Below are 17,375 nucleotides of genomic sequence, written 5' to 3'. Positions count from 1 at the left end.
TGTTATATACGATGATATTTTATTTTATTTTTTTGTATTTTTTATATTATTTACAAGTGAAATAGAGGATCATTTTTTTAATTTTTTTTAATGTTTTTTTATTAGGGCTCATTTTTAATATTCGAGCAAAGCTCTAAATTGTCGGGGACGGTACAGCCTTCAGGGTACTAGTTAAACATATTAATAAGGAAATTTCATCTTGAAATTTGTATATTTAATGCGTTAAAAATGTAAAAAGTTATATTTCTAATATTTTTTTCATAAGCGAAGAGCATCAAGACATTGGGAGACAAAACCGACTTCACACATTTTTTTGTCTCTATCTCCTTATATATTAAATAAAAAAGAAAAAAAGTATATACTAAACCAGTGTGGGTTCACACAAAAGTGCATGACACCTCAAAAATTTGAAAGATAACTAACTTCTTGCTAATCCTAACAAACTAATTAGAAGTCGACATTTTTGTGAATGAACCATCATCCACATGAACTGATCCAAGAACCAATAACTCTCTGCATAGAACAATAAGAAGTAAAAAGACTCTTTGGAGCCATCCAATCTAACGTCAAAGAGAGTGATGACGAGAATATAAAAAATAGTCTAGAATCAATCCCGAGTACTGATACATAGATACATATATTCAATACAAAAAATCTTCCAGACCTTTGAGAATGGAAATGACTTCGACCGCCAACACAATATCAAATCCATAAACCAACGACTCGCTGAGACAACGACGAGCCTTTTCTAGCCAAGAAATCTGAGTCCACCGACACAGAGGAGACAACTAGAAGAACCCACAACCCACAACAACACCAACAAAGTGGGTATGAGGGAAAAAAAACCATATCAGGCAAAACATAACATAGCTCCGTCAAAACAGAGCTTCAAAACTGATCACCGCTGCCTCCTCCCAAGAGGTTAGTCCCGACAGTTTGAGTTTCCCAACCACCTCCAAACAAACCGAAGCCGCAAGCAGAACCTCCAATCGAAGATTGAGGGACCAAACAGAGCACCACCCATTGGCGTTGCGGGTTAGAAACAGCCCTGCAAGTTGAGACCCGTCAAAGTTGAAAGGTGGTGCGGTAGGCCTACGCCATTTATCTTTCTAATATTAATTTTGTCTTTAATTTTAATTAAAGATAGTGTGTTTTTACTCTATTCAATTTTAATTTAAAAAAAGAAATTAGTCCCACATTTTTTAAAGTATAATTATGGCTCAACAATATTTGGTTGAGATCTCTCTTTCGCAGCATGCTCTTTTACCTCTGTTTTTTTTAAGAAAAACTTTTCCCTCACCTTGCAACTAAAAGAAATCATCTATCAAGAAAGTTAATATAGAAGTTTAAAGCTAAAAATGAAACAAAATAGTATAAACGTGAGATAATGTGTAATTATCTTTTATCTTTTTAATAAATTATTTTAATTACGGTAAAAAAAAAAAATTATTTTAATTAAGCCGCATTAATAAATAGTAGAGTTAATTCTTGACCAAAAAAAAAATACTCCGTAGTAAAGTTAATTAATTTATAATTAATCGGTTCTTAGGTCACATATTGAATTAAAAAAAACAAAGAAAAAGGAAAATGGTCAATTAAGCTTCCTTTTCCATTCTGCATCTGTTTGAAGGTGCATAGATAGATCAGCCTTTTAATTATTTGAAATATATGATTTGTGATGTTCCTGTCTCCCTCCCACCGCTATGTGCTATCGCAGCAGCTATTCAGCTTGGCTCTGGGCCTCTGGCTTCCTTTTTTTTTTTTGGTACAACTGGCTTTCTTTTTTTGATAATATATAACTTCATTTTTTTTTTTTTTTTTTCATTTAAGTGATTAATAGCTTTCTTTATATAAATTATTATTTGAGGGAATTTGAATTCGATTACTATAAATATGAGAACGAGACGGTAATATAAAAAGAAAAAAAAACAGCTTCCATTATTTAGATATAGATGTGAGACCAAATCAATTTTTTAAACTTTTAAAAATATTAACCTGATTAAATTGAAGCAAATTAACTTGGTATTCAGGACCTCTTCGACTATTTGGAGGTCATACTCGAATGTTTAAAATAGACTTTTGATAAAAATAGCAAAAAATTTAAAGAAAACAATTATCTATTTAAATTAGGCTTAAATGATCAATTCGTCCCATTAAGTTCGTGATTTTTGGTTTTCGTCCCTGTATTTTTTTTTGTTTTAAAATAGTACGTACTTGAATGTTCAAATCATTTTGGTTTTTAGTACCCCTAACGTTAAGTGCCGTTTCAAAAACGATGACGTGGCAAACGGGGATGACGTGTTAATGATGATGCTTAGTCATCCACTTAGAGGGACCAAAAATGAAATTGCAAATAGGGACCAAATCCAAACAAACAAAAATAAACCAAAAACATATTTTTATGGGTTTAGAAGTAAAATTCAATTTTATTCATACATCTATGAAAATTTCGAAAATAGTAAACATTATTTTTGGATCCAAATAGTAAACATTAAAGGACTAGGAAATTGGGTTGCCTCCCAACAAGCGCTCTTTTAAATTCATTAGCTTGACATCTCATGCGATCCTAAGGATCTTGGGCTTCAATTTGCATTCTTTTCATCTTTCGATCGATTTCCTTTAGATTCTCATCAATAAAAGATGACCAATCATTGAAATCATATTTGCTCATTAAATTGCTATTAAGTTCACCATTATGAATGTAAGGATCAATTATATTGGCCATTTCTTTCTTCTTATTTTCCTCCTTTTTTTTGTTCAATTGATCACATGTTTTCTCTATGCTTTCCCTTAAGAAAACCTCTTGATCCACCTTCTTTTTGTTTCGCTCCAATTCAGACAAACTCCCAAATCTCGATAACACACTTTTGACTCTTGAATCTGATGGCCAAACCTCTGCTTGAGGATTGTTCTGATCATAGATTATGGCACAAGCTTCTATTCCACAAAGGGTGCTAAGTTCATTAACCTTCTTCATAAGACCTATTGAAAAAATAATATTGTTAGATCCATACGCAATATGTAATCGATGGTAAAATGAAAATAATTACTTAATTAAAACTAAAACATAATTTTGTACAATTTTAAACTTATAATTTAATATAGATTAAAAAAAATTGGCAACAAATGAAAATCTAAAAAAATTCATACTGCTACCATTTTAGAATGGCATAGTATGTATGTTATACAAGAATAAAATAAACATAAACATGCTTTCTTAGGCTATTGTCTAACCAGATTTCCTCTTTCTGAATGTTTCCCTCCTCTTCGAGTTACATGTTATATACGCAAGTTTCAGCTTCTTTCGAGCCATGGCAATGATGGTCTGTAAACGAGAAGAAAACTCTGAAAATGTGTTTTGTTTTATTTTTCTTATTACTCCAGTTGTGCTACTTATATAAACTTGAAATACCTGCCGTTTGAATATAGACCAAAAGTAATACATATTTGTTATGATATTTAATATAATATCAATATTCAAAGAATATATCATTTAACATGATTGAGAATTGATTTTCACTGTATAATTCTTTTTGACTAGACACTGTAGAAATTTAGGTAGAATGGACAATAGTTTGATTTATTATTTTTATTTTTGACTAGACACTGTAGAAATTTAGCTAGAATGGACAATAGTTTGATTTATTATTTTTATTTTTGACTAGACACTGTAGAAGTTTATTATTATATTTTTATTTATATACAATTGTTTTATAAAATATATTTACCATTACTAAAAGAGGTTAAAAATTAATTAATTTTTTTTAAAAAAACTCATTTATTTATAATGTTTTTATAAAATATATTTACCATTACTAAAAGTTTTTTTTTACCAAACATAAAAGTACTTTTATAAATTTCCATTATTGGTATTGATATATAGTTTTTATCTGATGACATTATAAGCATCATTTATAGTTAACATTTAATAATATTATTTCGGACTTGGCTAAAAGCCCATTTGCAAGCTGCACCGGGTCATCAGATCCACATTAAGCAAAGCAGACCATATTATGGACATGCCCTGATTATAGGGGGCTACAAGAACATTCTAGTTCTAGGTTATAAAAACCCTAAATTTTTTTTCCTTATATAAGCCTACTAAAAGGTTGCATCAGGTACACAATAACTTGATTGTCAATGATTGTACATGTACCACCCCCTCCTTCACAACGAGGTTCAACCACCAACTATCCTCCCAACAACTTATCACCAACCTTATCATCCAGATCTTAGGTCTCGAGAGGATCATTGGAAACTTCACTAGGGAAAACACACCCACACTCAAGATCTGATGACCGAAACTCACCATAAGACAATGGTGAAGGCCATTACATCCACATATATATGTTTCAGATCCTTTGGAAACGATGTCCTAGGAAGCATCACCTTGACATTTCCAATGATTTCCTTACCTAGGGTAGCAACCATAAGATTGGAAACCCAACCATATCATAAAGAAGAGGTAAAATATATTCCCTCAGATTTGTCATCGCAACCAAAGCTGGTACAAGAATACAAAGTTTTCCTCGCCGTCATTCACGCTTGGATGGGTTGCACATGATGTTAGAACTTCACAACGTACAATCAAAACTATATACTCGCCATTATCGGTGGTATCCCTGCAATGGACAAGAGTCATTCAGAACAATCAAAACTAACCTAATAGAAAAAGGAGAGCTCCCCCACAACCACAAGCAATTCGGCGTTAACATTCGGGGACACCTAACAACAACATCCCACTCCTAATAAGGGTCGTCATCGATATCGCCAACTACAATGTTCAGAGAGTGCTACTGGACCAGGGTAGTTTGTGCAACATCATGTTCATCGAACTCTTCCACTAACGACAACTACAAAGACAAAACATCCTTCCATATAACTGCTATGATCTTCAAGGATTTAACTGTGGTCATGGAAGGAAAGCAGAGGAATACCGTTCATTCTAAATTCCTCATCTTGGATTGCAAATTAGTTTACATTTGAACTATTGGCAGACCCCCATAGTAGAGCTAAGAGCTGTCACTTCCAGTATGCACCTCAAAATGAAATAACACATAGCTGGTGGATTGGTAGCCCCGATGGATGTTGACCTAGAAGTTTGTCTCACTCAAGCTTCCTAGTGTCCCTTCAAGTTCCCCATCGGATAGATGATAAGGAGAAAGGCAAATTGGTAGCAACGACCATAGTGAACCAGTCCAATTATGACGCAAGGCAAGACCCCAAGATTCTGAAGGATAATTAGAAGGACGTTGTGGAGAGAGGATTCTCTTAAGTTGAAAAACAAATTTAGGAAATAATGTGGATAATAGACCATTGAATTATAAATATAAGATAATATTTAAATTTAAAAGAAATGGAGAAAAGTTGATTGATTGTAGAGATGTTAAAATTGAGGGATTTTTTTTTTGGAGAGGATCCATTCTCGTTGATGTGCTACCTTATGAAGCCAAAAGAAAGGTAGAGTGCCCAAAGCCAAAACGATGATTTATCAAGGTCCGGTTAAGAGATACGATGGGAATACCGTGAAGGTTGGAGCAAACATTCTACTATAAGTCGAGGATTAGTTACTTGAATGCTTAAAGAGGAACGGTTACCTTTTAGCTTGGAATGCCGCAAAAATGCTTGAAATAGACTCATTTGTTGCTTGCCAATCTTTGAAAATAGACAAAGATGTTTTGTGCGTGGTGTAGAGAAAAAGAAAGTATTCGCCAAAGAAATTCGAAGCAGCTTACGAAGTTGTCGAAGACTTGTTAAAGGTTGACTTTGTAACTTAAGTCAAGTATATAACTTAGTTTTCTAATGTTGTGCTTGTAAAAAAGGCAAATAAAAAATGGAGTATGTGTATTTATCATAAAGACTAAGTTTTAAATGCAACACATTTTCTATAAAATTCAGATTTTTTTTTTATATTTAAAAAAGAAAAACACAAATTTAAGCACTAACCCACAAATTATTAAACTAGCCCTGCCCAGCCAGTATGGATAGTTCCGCTTCCTAATCTATTGGACCAAGTTTGGTTCTATAACTATGACCTTTAAGTTTTGATGATAATAAAGTATAGCGAACAATTTTGCACACCGGTCGTTTCAATAAATGTGCAGATTTTCAAGTAAAAAGAAAGTAGACTTTGGACTATGAACTCAAGCATATGTTGATCAAATAAAAAGAAAGCACACTATGGACCTTGGACTTTAACAATTTCTCATCCACCGTCACAATGCTTTTGTACTATCAAGGTCTGGATTTTGGATACAAGTTACTTCCTCCGTCTCAAAATAAATGACCTAATCGACTACCTTCACGTTTACAAATGCACAACTTTAATTATTACATTTTAAATTATTTATTATTAAAAATTATAAAAATATATATATTTTGAAAATATTCATTGAGACAAATCAAACAACATCTCAAATGCTAATATTTACATGTACATACTAGTAGAAAAATATAGTCAAAGTATATCATATGAATAGTACACAAAGTCAATATTAAGTCATAACTAAGTCAACGTTTCTGCAGCAAGCCAACAACATTTAGAATCATTCTAAGAATCACTTTGATACTTTGATAGACTCTGATGTATGAATCTCTTATGCTCTGAAACATGATCAACCTTCAATTAATTTCAAATAAAAAGTTAATAATTCATAAAACTATTTTTGAAGAGAATCTTAAGGAGTCAACTTAAGAGAATTTCTAATTTGTTCGTAAAAAAAAAAAAAAAAAAACTCTAATTGGTCAACAGTTTCTCCCTCCATCCCAAATTATAAGAGAAAAAAAATGACACTTATTCAGAAAATCCAAAACGTAATAATTTGGAGTATGTGTTTTTGTATTTTTCTTATAATAAGTTTCATGAAAAAATATACAAATAATTTTCATTATTTATTGCTCATTGATAAAAGTGATGACAGAGAAAATTAAATGCAATTTGCATTTAATATTATAAAAATAAATAAAAATAATTCTTGAAAAAAAGAAATTTTAGTTATTTTCCCTTATAATTTGAACTAAATAAATTAAATTTTTTTTCCTTATAATTTGGATTTAAGAACAGCTGAGCCGAGCCATAATTGAGCTAAAGCCATTGAATAATTTGAGATTCCGAACGTGTGCACCGCACGCCCCATTGGTCTATTTATAATAACCCCTCACACCCTCCCTTTCCATTTTCTCTCTCACTACTCATAAGTTATTACCTACGCCACTTTCTCTCTCTTCACCGTTAACCTAAACACCACCGTCAGTAACCGCATCGCATGGCAGACACTCAGAGAAACAGAAACCGTCCCGCCGTTATCAACAACCGTCAACCAAATCGATTGCAAAGCCGCGCTCCGTCGTCACTTCAAATTAATCGTACCGTCGATTGGAACATCGCGATTCCACTTCTGTCGCCGGTGGCTTCGTCACCGCCGCCTCAGACTCAAGCAAAGAGGGAGGAGATCAAGCCGCAGCAGCAGCGAAGACAGATCGCAGAGGCGGAGAAGATAGTTTTCAAGAAGTGGCAGCATCCTGCGGCACCGTTTTGCTATGAACCTGCTTCGGTTGTTCCACGCTTCTGTTAATTTAACTGTAAATTGAAAAAACGATTAACATTTTTAATTTGTATACATATACTTTGATGAATGATGATACACCTTATTTTGTTTTTTGAAAAAGAAATTAAAACAAAATAAGGTTTTATTACTTTAATCTTAAAGCATGTTAGAGAGTTTAAATTACTAGTGTGATTCCATAATTTTGTTTGATTATTTTTTTTTCTGTGAGAGTATGATTAGTGTATAGGGCAAAGTTTTAAATAGCGGTCGCGTCAAGGATTTCACGATTTCGGCTGTTACGACTGTTGCGTTAAGAAATATGGTCGTCGCGGTGTGAATAAATCACAATATCACACAAATCTTATTAAAATTATTTTTACTATGATATATGTATAATAACTTAAATATGAGATAAATGTAAAGTTTTGAACTTGGAAAGAGTTAAAAAGATATAACACTTTATAATTTATGTTCATATTTGTATTAAAAATGTGATTTTTATGTATTTCTATTGGAAAAAATAGAAATCTCTATCTATTAGCATTTTGTCGCGGCTGTATTGCGTTTCTTTGCGGTTGTATCGGTGTTTCGTCGCGGCCGTAACGGCGTTTCGGCGTGATTTATTTTCACCATATAAAAACGGTGAAAAACGGTGAAAAACGGTAACGCTAGGCTCCAATACCTTTTTGTCGCGGCCGTTTTCGCGGTAACGGACCTTTATTTAAAACCTTGATATAGGGTAATGATTTGTGTGATGGATTGTTTTTTTATTTTTTTATTTTATCATCCAGTGGTTAAAAATTTCATAGGTAGATAAGTGAGAGTGTCCGAGGTTGAAAATGGATTGTGTTTTTTAATTCAAACAGTTTTGACTGACTACATGAACAAATTTTTTGTTTCAACCAATATTTTAAAAATCAAAATAAATTGGATTATTCAACTTGTTGAATTGTGAACCCACATTGTCTATGATATGCTTATTTAATGATATGATTATTTAATTTTAAGGAGATCAATTGCATCATTTGCATATGCATATCTATCTTTTTTTTGTTAGTGGCTACAAATTGTAGACTACAATGTTTAAAAAAAAAAAAATATCACATCGAGATATAGTATTTAAAAATATAATATTCAAGAATTCAAGATGCGTTTTTTGAATGTGTAGCTGTGTATATTTGACACTTGTGGCATTGAAGCTGACAGGTTTAATTGTGTCCAGTTTGGAAATTGAATTAAGTAATGTTTTGGTACGGGGTATTTGTTTTGTAGTTTCGCTTTCTAGTCTTTATTCGTCTTATGCAGAGATGAGAGAAGATCCGCTCCATTATGCATTTTCTTCCATGGCATTTCAGTCATTCATTTTATTTTTATAGTTTATTGTTCAAAACATTAAAAAAAATATTGGATGGTAGAGATTAAAATTAAAGAATCTGTGGTGAGAATTTTATTGCAGAAAATCCTTTCACATATGCTCTGTCATTTAAGAATGGGCGTTAGAGCACCTTCTATAATGCAAGTGGTTCAATTTTTTTTTTGTTTTACTATAAGATGAAGATTGAACGCATAATCCCCTGCATACTATCCAAATCTTTTAGTGGCTTGTAGTTCAAGGGTATTAATTGATATCATACATATTTGATGGTATTAAATTTTTTTACACATACATTCAATTAAATTATATCGAATAAATATTTACGTATTTTAAAAATTAATTTAAGAAAAACAATACAATTGCCTCATGTATAAATCATCCAATATGAGAGCAATGCAATTTATTTTTAGGGTTTAGTAAAAATTGCAATTCATTGTCATATTAGTATTTAAATGTATAAAAATTGCAAATGCATTCACATTATCTCATTTGTTAGTAATTTTATTGACTAAATTTGAAAAAAAAATTATTTGTGGATTAAATAGACAACCCAAAAACAGATTCAGAAATAAAAATAACCAATGAAAGATACATTGCTGTTTGCAATTTTAAAACACTAAAGGACTAATATAGCGCTGAATTATTCGAGAAACAAAATAGTAGTTTTTCCATTTATTTTTCTCGAAATCCTCACACTACTTAGTATTATTTTCCAACTATCATCTTTTTATTTTTTTTATATCAGTTGTGATCTAAGTAACTACATTTCAAATTAATTAACACTACTAATTCGAATACTAAAAACTACTACTCCCTCCGATCTTAATTATAAACAAAATATTTAATATATAATATAGACAAAATATATAAATTATATAATCAATATCTAAAAAATAAACTTTACTTACAATTAAAATTGGAGTAGTACCCTTAGAATATTTGTCAATTACTCACTATGATTTTGTTGAATACATAATTTTTAAGAAAATATATCTACTTTTAATTTCTCATTTAATATTTCATAAACATATATTAGTTAGCATTTTTATTTGTTATAATGATGAAATATAGGACCACTTATTAATTTTTGACCGCAGAATAGGACCACTCATGAATGATCACCTATTGATGTCATTTGCCTCTGGCTTCTTGATTAACATATCCCATGCATGATGAGGCACATAATTCGGTCAAAGAAAGTTCCATGTTGCACATGGTATTCACAATTCAGAATAAGACTGATACATACATGCAAGAAAGTTGTCTATCACACGTGTCAAATAGACAAAACTGGGATAACAACGTTAATGTAGCCTACCTATTGGTGATACAAGCTGCTACTACCTACAGTACTTTCAAATGATTTCAAATCTTCACCCTTGTGGGTCACAATTACACATAGCTTTATTTTTTTTGGGTACATCAGATAGCTTAAATATGAAGTCAGGTATTAATTCATCAAACTGGTACCGAAATGACCGAAATCGAGTTAGTTTTTTACATAATCAAACTCCACTAAATTTGAAGTTACAGATAGAGATTTATTATCATTTTAGTGAAGATCTGTCCAAATCAATTAATGTATGGAACTACTACTGATATTTTTGTCATGTCTCTCACCCTGTAGCTCATTTTTCAATAGTATTTACATTTCCGGAAAGCTAACGAAATTACCCTTGTTTTCATTTAAATTTCTTCAAATTTAGAGTTACGATGTGTTTGGTAGACGATGTTGAATTTGAATGTCATAAGTAGATTTATGCAAAATTAGTAATTTGACAGACCTTCACTAAAACTGTAATTAATCTCTCTTTGTAACTCCAAATTTAGTGGGGTTTGATTCTGTGGAAAGATAACTCGATTATGGTCATTTCGGTATCCATTTGGTGAATTATTGAACCAAATTGATTTGTGTGCGAAACTTTGAAGTTGTGACTCGAAAGCAGATTTTGTGCAGAATTTTGGGGGACATACCTTCACTAAAACGATAATTAATCTCTCTTTGTAACTCCAAATTTAGTGGGGTTTGATTCTGTGGAAAGATAACTCGATTACGGTCATTTCGATATCCGTTTGGTGAATTATTGATCCAAATTGAGTTGTGTGCGAAGCTTTGAAATTGTGACTTGAAAGCAGAATTTTAGGGGGGCAAAATCCAAAATATTATAAAACACGGGGGGTAAAAGTTTGTGTTTGAAAACAGGGGGGTAAAATTCCGATTTAATCAAAATAGGGGGGCAAAACTGCATTTAAGCCAATAAAAAAAGACTGATTTATTCTTAGTGAGCTCTTACAAGTATCCAATCAAAGTTCGGTATTTATTTAGAAATATAATTATAGTAATAGATACCAAAATATCGGCATTATATAGAAATATATTCATCTAAAAAAAATCTCTCATATTTCTTAAGTCTTTAATCTCGAGCTTTAACAAATTTTCCTTTACTTTCCTGAAATAATACAAAGGTCCGATTAATCGGTATTCTCAGAACGCTCTTTAGAGATTCTATTTAAAGGAATTATTCATTTAAAAAATTAAATATTTTAATTTTTAACACATTAATTTCACATTTTTCATAAAAATTTACTATTTAATATTGTTAAAGAGTACTTTCATTTCACAATTTTCTCCTTTTATATTTGAAGTTCTATCTTACACATTATATCTTCAAATATATTTTTTATTTGAGAAGATCTTAATCCGGAAAATGTCGCAATATTTGATAAGATTATTGTGACCTGTCACATTCTTTTTCTTCTTTTCTACTATAAGTCACTACTATAAAATAGTTAAGAAACTTAAAGTATTTAACCGTTTGATTTTCTTAAATAAGTGGCCTAAATTTAATTACATGGCCACTATTGACGCTGCAATGATCATCGCACTCTTCATCTGCCTAACAAATATACTTGATTATATACCTCATTAATTGAAATTTTCCACCATATAAGTACATGCTTCCGATGGGGAGTTTAGAAAAACTCGGGAAAAATAACGCGTCAAATATTTTAGGATCGTACAAGAAAGTAAGATGTCATATTTTTATCCAAAATCTTAAAGGCTCTGACTGGTTTAATCGGTCATTTTTCTTATAAATTAAACATTATTCTTATTCAATTCCTATTTGATGTAGTACTTAACTACTCATACGTCATACATGAAACTCCAAAGTCTCTATACCCGTTGTCGCTATTGTTGCAGCTACCATCACAATCAACACTAAATCAATGCATGTTGATGTTGCCATAACGACCACGACAACAAATAAAGTGTATATCAAGGAAGAGGAAGAATAAGAATAGAAGATTAGAAATTAAAGGCAGTCCTCGCGAGTTTCTTTGCAGTCAAAGACAATATCTAATAGCAGCACCAACTTTTGAAGACATTATCTTGTGGAGATTGATCCCATTTGAATGGCCAAACTCATATATTCGAAAAGAAATTAAAGAATTAAAATTAAGGAATATTCCATTGCTATGTTTTCTTGTTGTTTGTCATTTTAATTATGTGTCGTTAACACAAAATAAGATAGCTTATAATCTATTATATTGATTTATAAGTTTTGTTTCATGAAATTAGAAGCGTTTGATAACAAGTCTTTCTCACTAACTTATAATTTTTTTTTCAATGGATGCTATTTCAAAGTAGCATCATGAGCTTATAAGTTGTTATATATTCTGGATTTGGATCCTCTCCAATTTTTCTTCATGTTTTCTCTCCTTTTGCTTAATTCAATGGTTGATATATATGAAGGAAAATCAACTACTGGATTAAGCAAAAAGAGAGAAAACATGAAGAAAAATTGGAGAGAATTCAAATCTATATATTCTTCCATTTTTATCCTATAACTACTCACTCACTCAAGTAAAATAAACTCACGTAAATAAGTTTTTTCTAAGTCATTTCTAGTGATGAGGAGTTTGGGTAGTATGCTAGAGGTCCTGAGTTCGACCATCGACTCCATTGTAAACAAAAAAAAAATCTTTAAAAAAATAATCATGTACGTTTATATCATCTTGTATCAGCAACAACTAAATTTACCAAACAACTCAATTAGGTAGTTGTTCAACTATAGGTCATTAGCTATAAACTAACTTTTCAATCATCAACTAATTTTTTAACTATCAAATCGAGTCTATGTCGATTCGTGCTATTATTTGAGTGATGCTAATTAAACATAGAAAAATTGATATCATATGAAATAGTATAAAATTACAACATTTATACTCGTTGATGTGATTGGAAAGGAGAACAAAGAAATTTGTATCATTTCTCATATTAGATACACCTAATAAAATGAGTGGTTTTAATTATTTTTACTCATTTGTGGTTTATGTCGGAGTATCTATTTAATTATTGTGTGTGATCGAGTACATAGGAGTAACTTTGAACTCAGTTAATTTACTCCATTTTATAGCAAAATGCTAAACAGTGACTTCGAGTACTAGTTAATTAAGCTTATTAATAAACTTTATCTTGGAGCTTGTATATTTAATTTTTTTTTTGTGATAATACTTCCTCTAGTTCTTTTTATATGTAACACTTTAAAAAAATCACACAGACCGAAAAATCACATTGTAAATGTTTATTTTCATTTAATATTCTTATAAATTTAAACTTACTCCATGTATACTCTTATTTAATTACTCTTAATTCAACTAATTTACTTATTTTTAATATTCTCTCGTAATCATCTCCTAAGTTCTAACCCTAGCCGTCACCTTTTTTCTTCTTCTTAGTTTATCAAAGAGGGGTGATTTCAGGTCAAATCTTGACCTAAAATCACCCCTCCAAATTGTTTTTTCTTTCTCGTTATTAAATAAGTGTGATTTTTCACATATTTGTTTGGTATTGTGTTATTTGTTATCCCGTCCTTGTGCGGTGTATTCTGTTGTGCCGTCTCTGTGCGGTGTATTTTGTTTTCCCGTCTTTGTGCGGTGTTCATTTGTTTCAGGTTGAAGGATTAGATCCGATCAAGTACAAATCTATCCAATGTCGACTTTTTTGTCATCAACGTTGCAGATCTGGGGGCATGGACATTCCAGACACTTCAATATAGTCATATATGTAGGTTTATATAATTTGCCGTTTTATGCTATTAACATGGATGCTGTGAGTTTGTTTGCAGATTCATCCTTTTTGTTTTTAGCAAATTTGAATTTGTATTACATCGATGTACTCTATCAGTTTGAATGAATGAATATCCTTTATTTTTAGTCAAAAAAAATATTCTCTCGTAATAAATAAGGGCATAAGTGAAATTAAACATTTAAAACATTTGAAAAATGGTCAAAGTTTCTTATAAAAATGACCAATTTTTTTCTCCAAAGTGTTCCTTATAAAAATGACCGGAGGGAGTATATAGTAATCAATATTTTAAAAGTGTTAAAAGTTATCTTTTCAACACTAATTTCATCTTTAATTTCATTTCTTTGTATGTTTAACAAATACTACAGGAACACTGTTTAACATGACCTATATAAATACATATATAATGATAAAAGTATGAATCCAAATACAAATCATAGAAAAATTAGAAATATAGAAATACTTCAATTCAGTAAAAAAAAATTACTAAGAAAGAATGAGACCCAAACAAAAAATAAATAAAAAAAGGGTAAATGATCATTTACCCCCCTGAAAAATAAGCGAATTTTCGTTTACCCCCCTGTGTAGATTTTTTTTCTATTTACCCCCTTGCAAAACATAGATTCCCTCATTTTGCCCCCTGGATGTACATGAGGACATGTGACTATGCACATATGTTGACGTGGCTTGTACACGTGGAAAAAAATCATTTATATTTTTTTTAAAAATTCCACGTCAGATAATATATTATTTTTTTAAAAAAAAAATCCTAAAATAACAAAAATGAATTTTTTTTCTTCCAAAAATAAAAAAAAACGAATTTTTTTATTTTGCACCAAAAATAAAGATTTACTCCAAGACTTACTCCCAAATAAAATTTATTTTTAAAATAAAAATTTTAAAGATTTATTTTCAAATCTTTTTTCATTAAAGGAAAATAGAATCTTTATTTTTCAAAAACAAAACCATTTTATGTTAATATTTTTGAATTAAAAAAAAAAAGTACCGTAAAAAAATAGAAAAAGAAGTTTCAGTTTTCATCTTCTACCAAAACTATTTGCCCTAGAACTAGAGATAACGAAGTAGAAGAGGACTCCGACGATTGAAGAAGACGATGATGAATACGATCACGACGGTGGAAGCAAATGATTTTCGGCGAAGCCTGAACCATGAAGAAGAAGTAAAGTAAAGTTATGCAGAAAAAAGTAAAGTTTGTTTTTAAAATATAAAGATTCTATATTTTTTTAATTAAAAAAGATTTGAAAATAAATCTTTAAAATTTTTAATTTAAAAATAATTTTTATTTGGGAGTAAATCTTTATTTTTGGTGCAAAATAAAAAAAAAATCGTTTTTTTTTTTATTTTAGGAAAAAAATTTAAAATTTATGCAGAAAAAAGTAAAGTTTTGTTTTTAAAAAATAAAGATTCTATTTTTTTTAATTAAAAAAGATTTGAAAATAAATCTTTAAAATTTTTAATTTAAAAATAAATTTTATTTGGGAGTAAATCTTTATTTTTGGTGCAAAATAAAAAAAAAATACGTTTTTTTTTATTTTAGGATTTTTTTTTTAAAAAAATAATATATTATCTGACGTGGAATTTTAAAAAAAAATATAAATGATTTTTTTCCACGTGTACAAGCCACGTCAGCATATGTGCACAGTCACATGTCCTGTTGTACACTCAGGGGGCAAAATGAGGGAATCAATGTTTTGCAAGGGGGTAAACAGAAAAAAAATCTGCACGGGGGGTAAACGAAAATTTGTTTATTTTGCAGGGGGGTAAATGATCATTTACCCATAAAAAAAAAAAAGAAAGAAAAACCCACAAAAAGCGAGCAAAACCAAAGCAGAAAAAACTCCCACACACAATAGGAGCTACACAACACCTCATACCATTAAAACGGCTCAAACCCCCCACAAAAGAAAGAAATTAAGGTGCAAGGCTAGACAACAAATAGGACACCAATCATGACGACTAATCCATGAGAGTTCGTATTTATGCTTTCATTCACTCGTTCCTCACTAAATGAGTTGCATCTCTCACTCGTAGAAGGAGCAGAGATATTAGGTTTTTTTTTTTTCTTCTTTCCTAAATACTATTTCCAAGAGAAATTTACCACTCTAACTACCAAATATTCAACAGAAGATCGCATCCCTCGAAAAATATTAACTCATTTTCGAGAGTTCTAGATTAACCAGACACAATAGCATGCCAGATAACAACCACCAAAACCTAGCTCTTTCACCTACACCATCCCTATAATAAAGCTATCAAAAGCCCTAAAATGTCTCGAGGTCACACAAATTCATATCCCAACCACCTCAAAATATTATACCATATAAAATGACTGGCTACAAGAATCAAATAGGTGATTTGCCGTTTCCGACACCAACCCACATAACACACATAAATTCATTGGGATTCCTAATCACCGTCTAAAAAGGAAATCCTTAAAAGAAATAAATAAGCTAAGTTAATAATAAAAAAAAAAACCACTTGGGTCGTGTTTTCAAGACCAAAAAATCATTTACAATAGTGATTAATTTTTTAATGTTTGTTGACAGAAATTTTTTAGTTGATTGTCTTTCTCCTCTCTACTTTATCAACTAAATATATCATTTTTTTCCTTCTAATTATGATTTCTTCATTTGTGTAATCTCAAAACACTAAATAAACAAAACTTAAACATATGTGTTTTCTTATACTTGTCCTTTCTAATTGCTGTCGACGGATAGGTTATTTTCCATGGCACATCACACATGTGAGGATGGAAGAATTGATTTCAAACTAGGAACACCACAAATATATGATAAGATATAATTAATAATAATGAGCTGGGACCAGATAAATACCAACCAAAACAACAAGTACAAAAAGTTTGAAATGGAGAAAATTCCAAATGAGATAAACAAATTAGGGGGTGAGGGGAGTCAAAATATTCAGCATAGTAATGTTCAAAGATAATATATTCTTCAATCTTTAATATTGTTGTCACTTTTAGATTAGCACTATAAGCCAATTAAGCTTTTCAAAATGTTTGATTAGTGTTTTTTAATTAAATTTGGATGTGACTTGATTCTACCTTTGCAAATTTAATTTGTACTAATCCGACACCAATTTGTTGAGAGCGATCTTTCATCAAACTAATAATTGCCAACTGTCGCGGTAAGAAATTCTTTGGTAAATTAAGCCATTATTTGAAATTCGACCTATATATAGAGTTCTGCATTATTATTATGGTCTTAAACCTCCGAATTGTAGGAAAAAAAGCTGAATCACAATTTGGCCCAAAAATAAGTAAAATTTAAACAACTACTATTATGGTATAAAAAAAAAACTACTACTCCCTCCGGTCCTTTTT

The 17,375-nt window shown here is 30.7% G+C and overlaps 2 protein-coding genes across 2 annotated transcripts; one reads left to right on the top strand and one right to left on the bottom strand.

Annotated features, from left to right (window-relative positions):
- Positions 1 to 2,566: 2,566 nt before the first annotated feature.
- Positions 2,567 to 3,313, bottom strand: LOC123892078 (agamous-like MADS-box protein AGL80). Its single transcript, XM_045941927.1, has 2 exons — positions 3,235 to 3,313; positions 2,567 to 2,982 (listed from the first exon to the last, which is right to left on the bottom strand). The coding sequence occupies exons 1-2, from the start codon at positions 3,311 to 3,313 to the stop codon at positions 2,567 to 2,569; spliced, it is 495 nt and encodes a 164-aa protein (XP_045797883.1).
- Positions 3,314 to 7,169: 3,856 nt separating this feature from the next.
- LOC123884685 (uncharacterized protein At4g14450, chloroplastic-like) lies at positions 7,170 to 7,808 on the top strand. The gene has a single exon (XM_045933851.1). The coding sequence runs from the start codon at positions 7,266 to 7,268 to the stop codon at positions 7,572 to 7,574; it is 309 nt and encodes a 102-aa protein (XP_045789807.1). The 5' UTR covers positions 7,170 to 7,265; the 3' UTR covers positions 7,575 to 7,808.
- Positions 7,809 to 17,375: the final 9,567 nt, after the last annotated feature.

The sequence above is a fragment of the Trifolium pratense genome, linkage group LG1 (genome assembly GCF_020283565.1).
Source record: "Trifolium pratense cultivar HEN17-A07 linkage group LG1, ARS_RC_1.1, whole genome shotgun sequence".
NCBI classification, from domain to species: Eukaryota; Viridiplantae; Streptophyta; class Magnoliopsida; order Fabales; family Fabaceae; genus Trifolium; species Trifolium pratense.
Note: the sequence above shows the minus strand (reverse complement) of the source record. Positions and strands in the feature narration are given on the sequence as shown.

Excerpts from the sequence above, each read along its gene's own strand:
- LOC123892078 (XM_045941927.1), bottom strand. The coding sequence starts at position 3,313 with ATGGCTCGAAAGAAGCTGAAACTTGCGTATATAACATGTAACTCGAAG. Across the intron at positions 2,983-3,234 it reads ATTCAGAAAGAGGAAATCTG|GTCTTATGAAGAAGGTTAAT; the intron begins GTTAGACAATAG and ends TTTTTTCAATAG.
- LOC123884685 (XM_045933851.1), top strand. The coding sequence starts at position 7,266 with ATGGCAGACACTCAGAGAAACAGAAACCGTCCCGCCGTTATCAACAAC.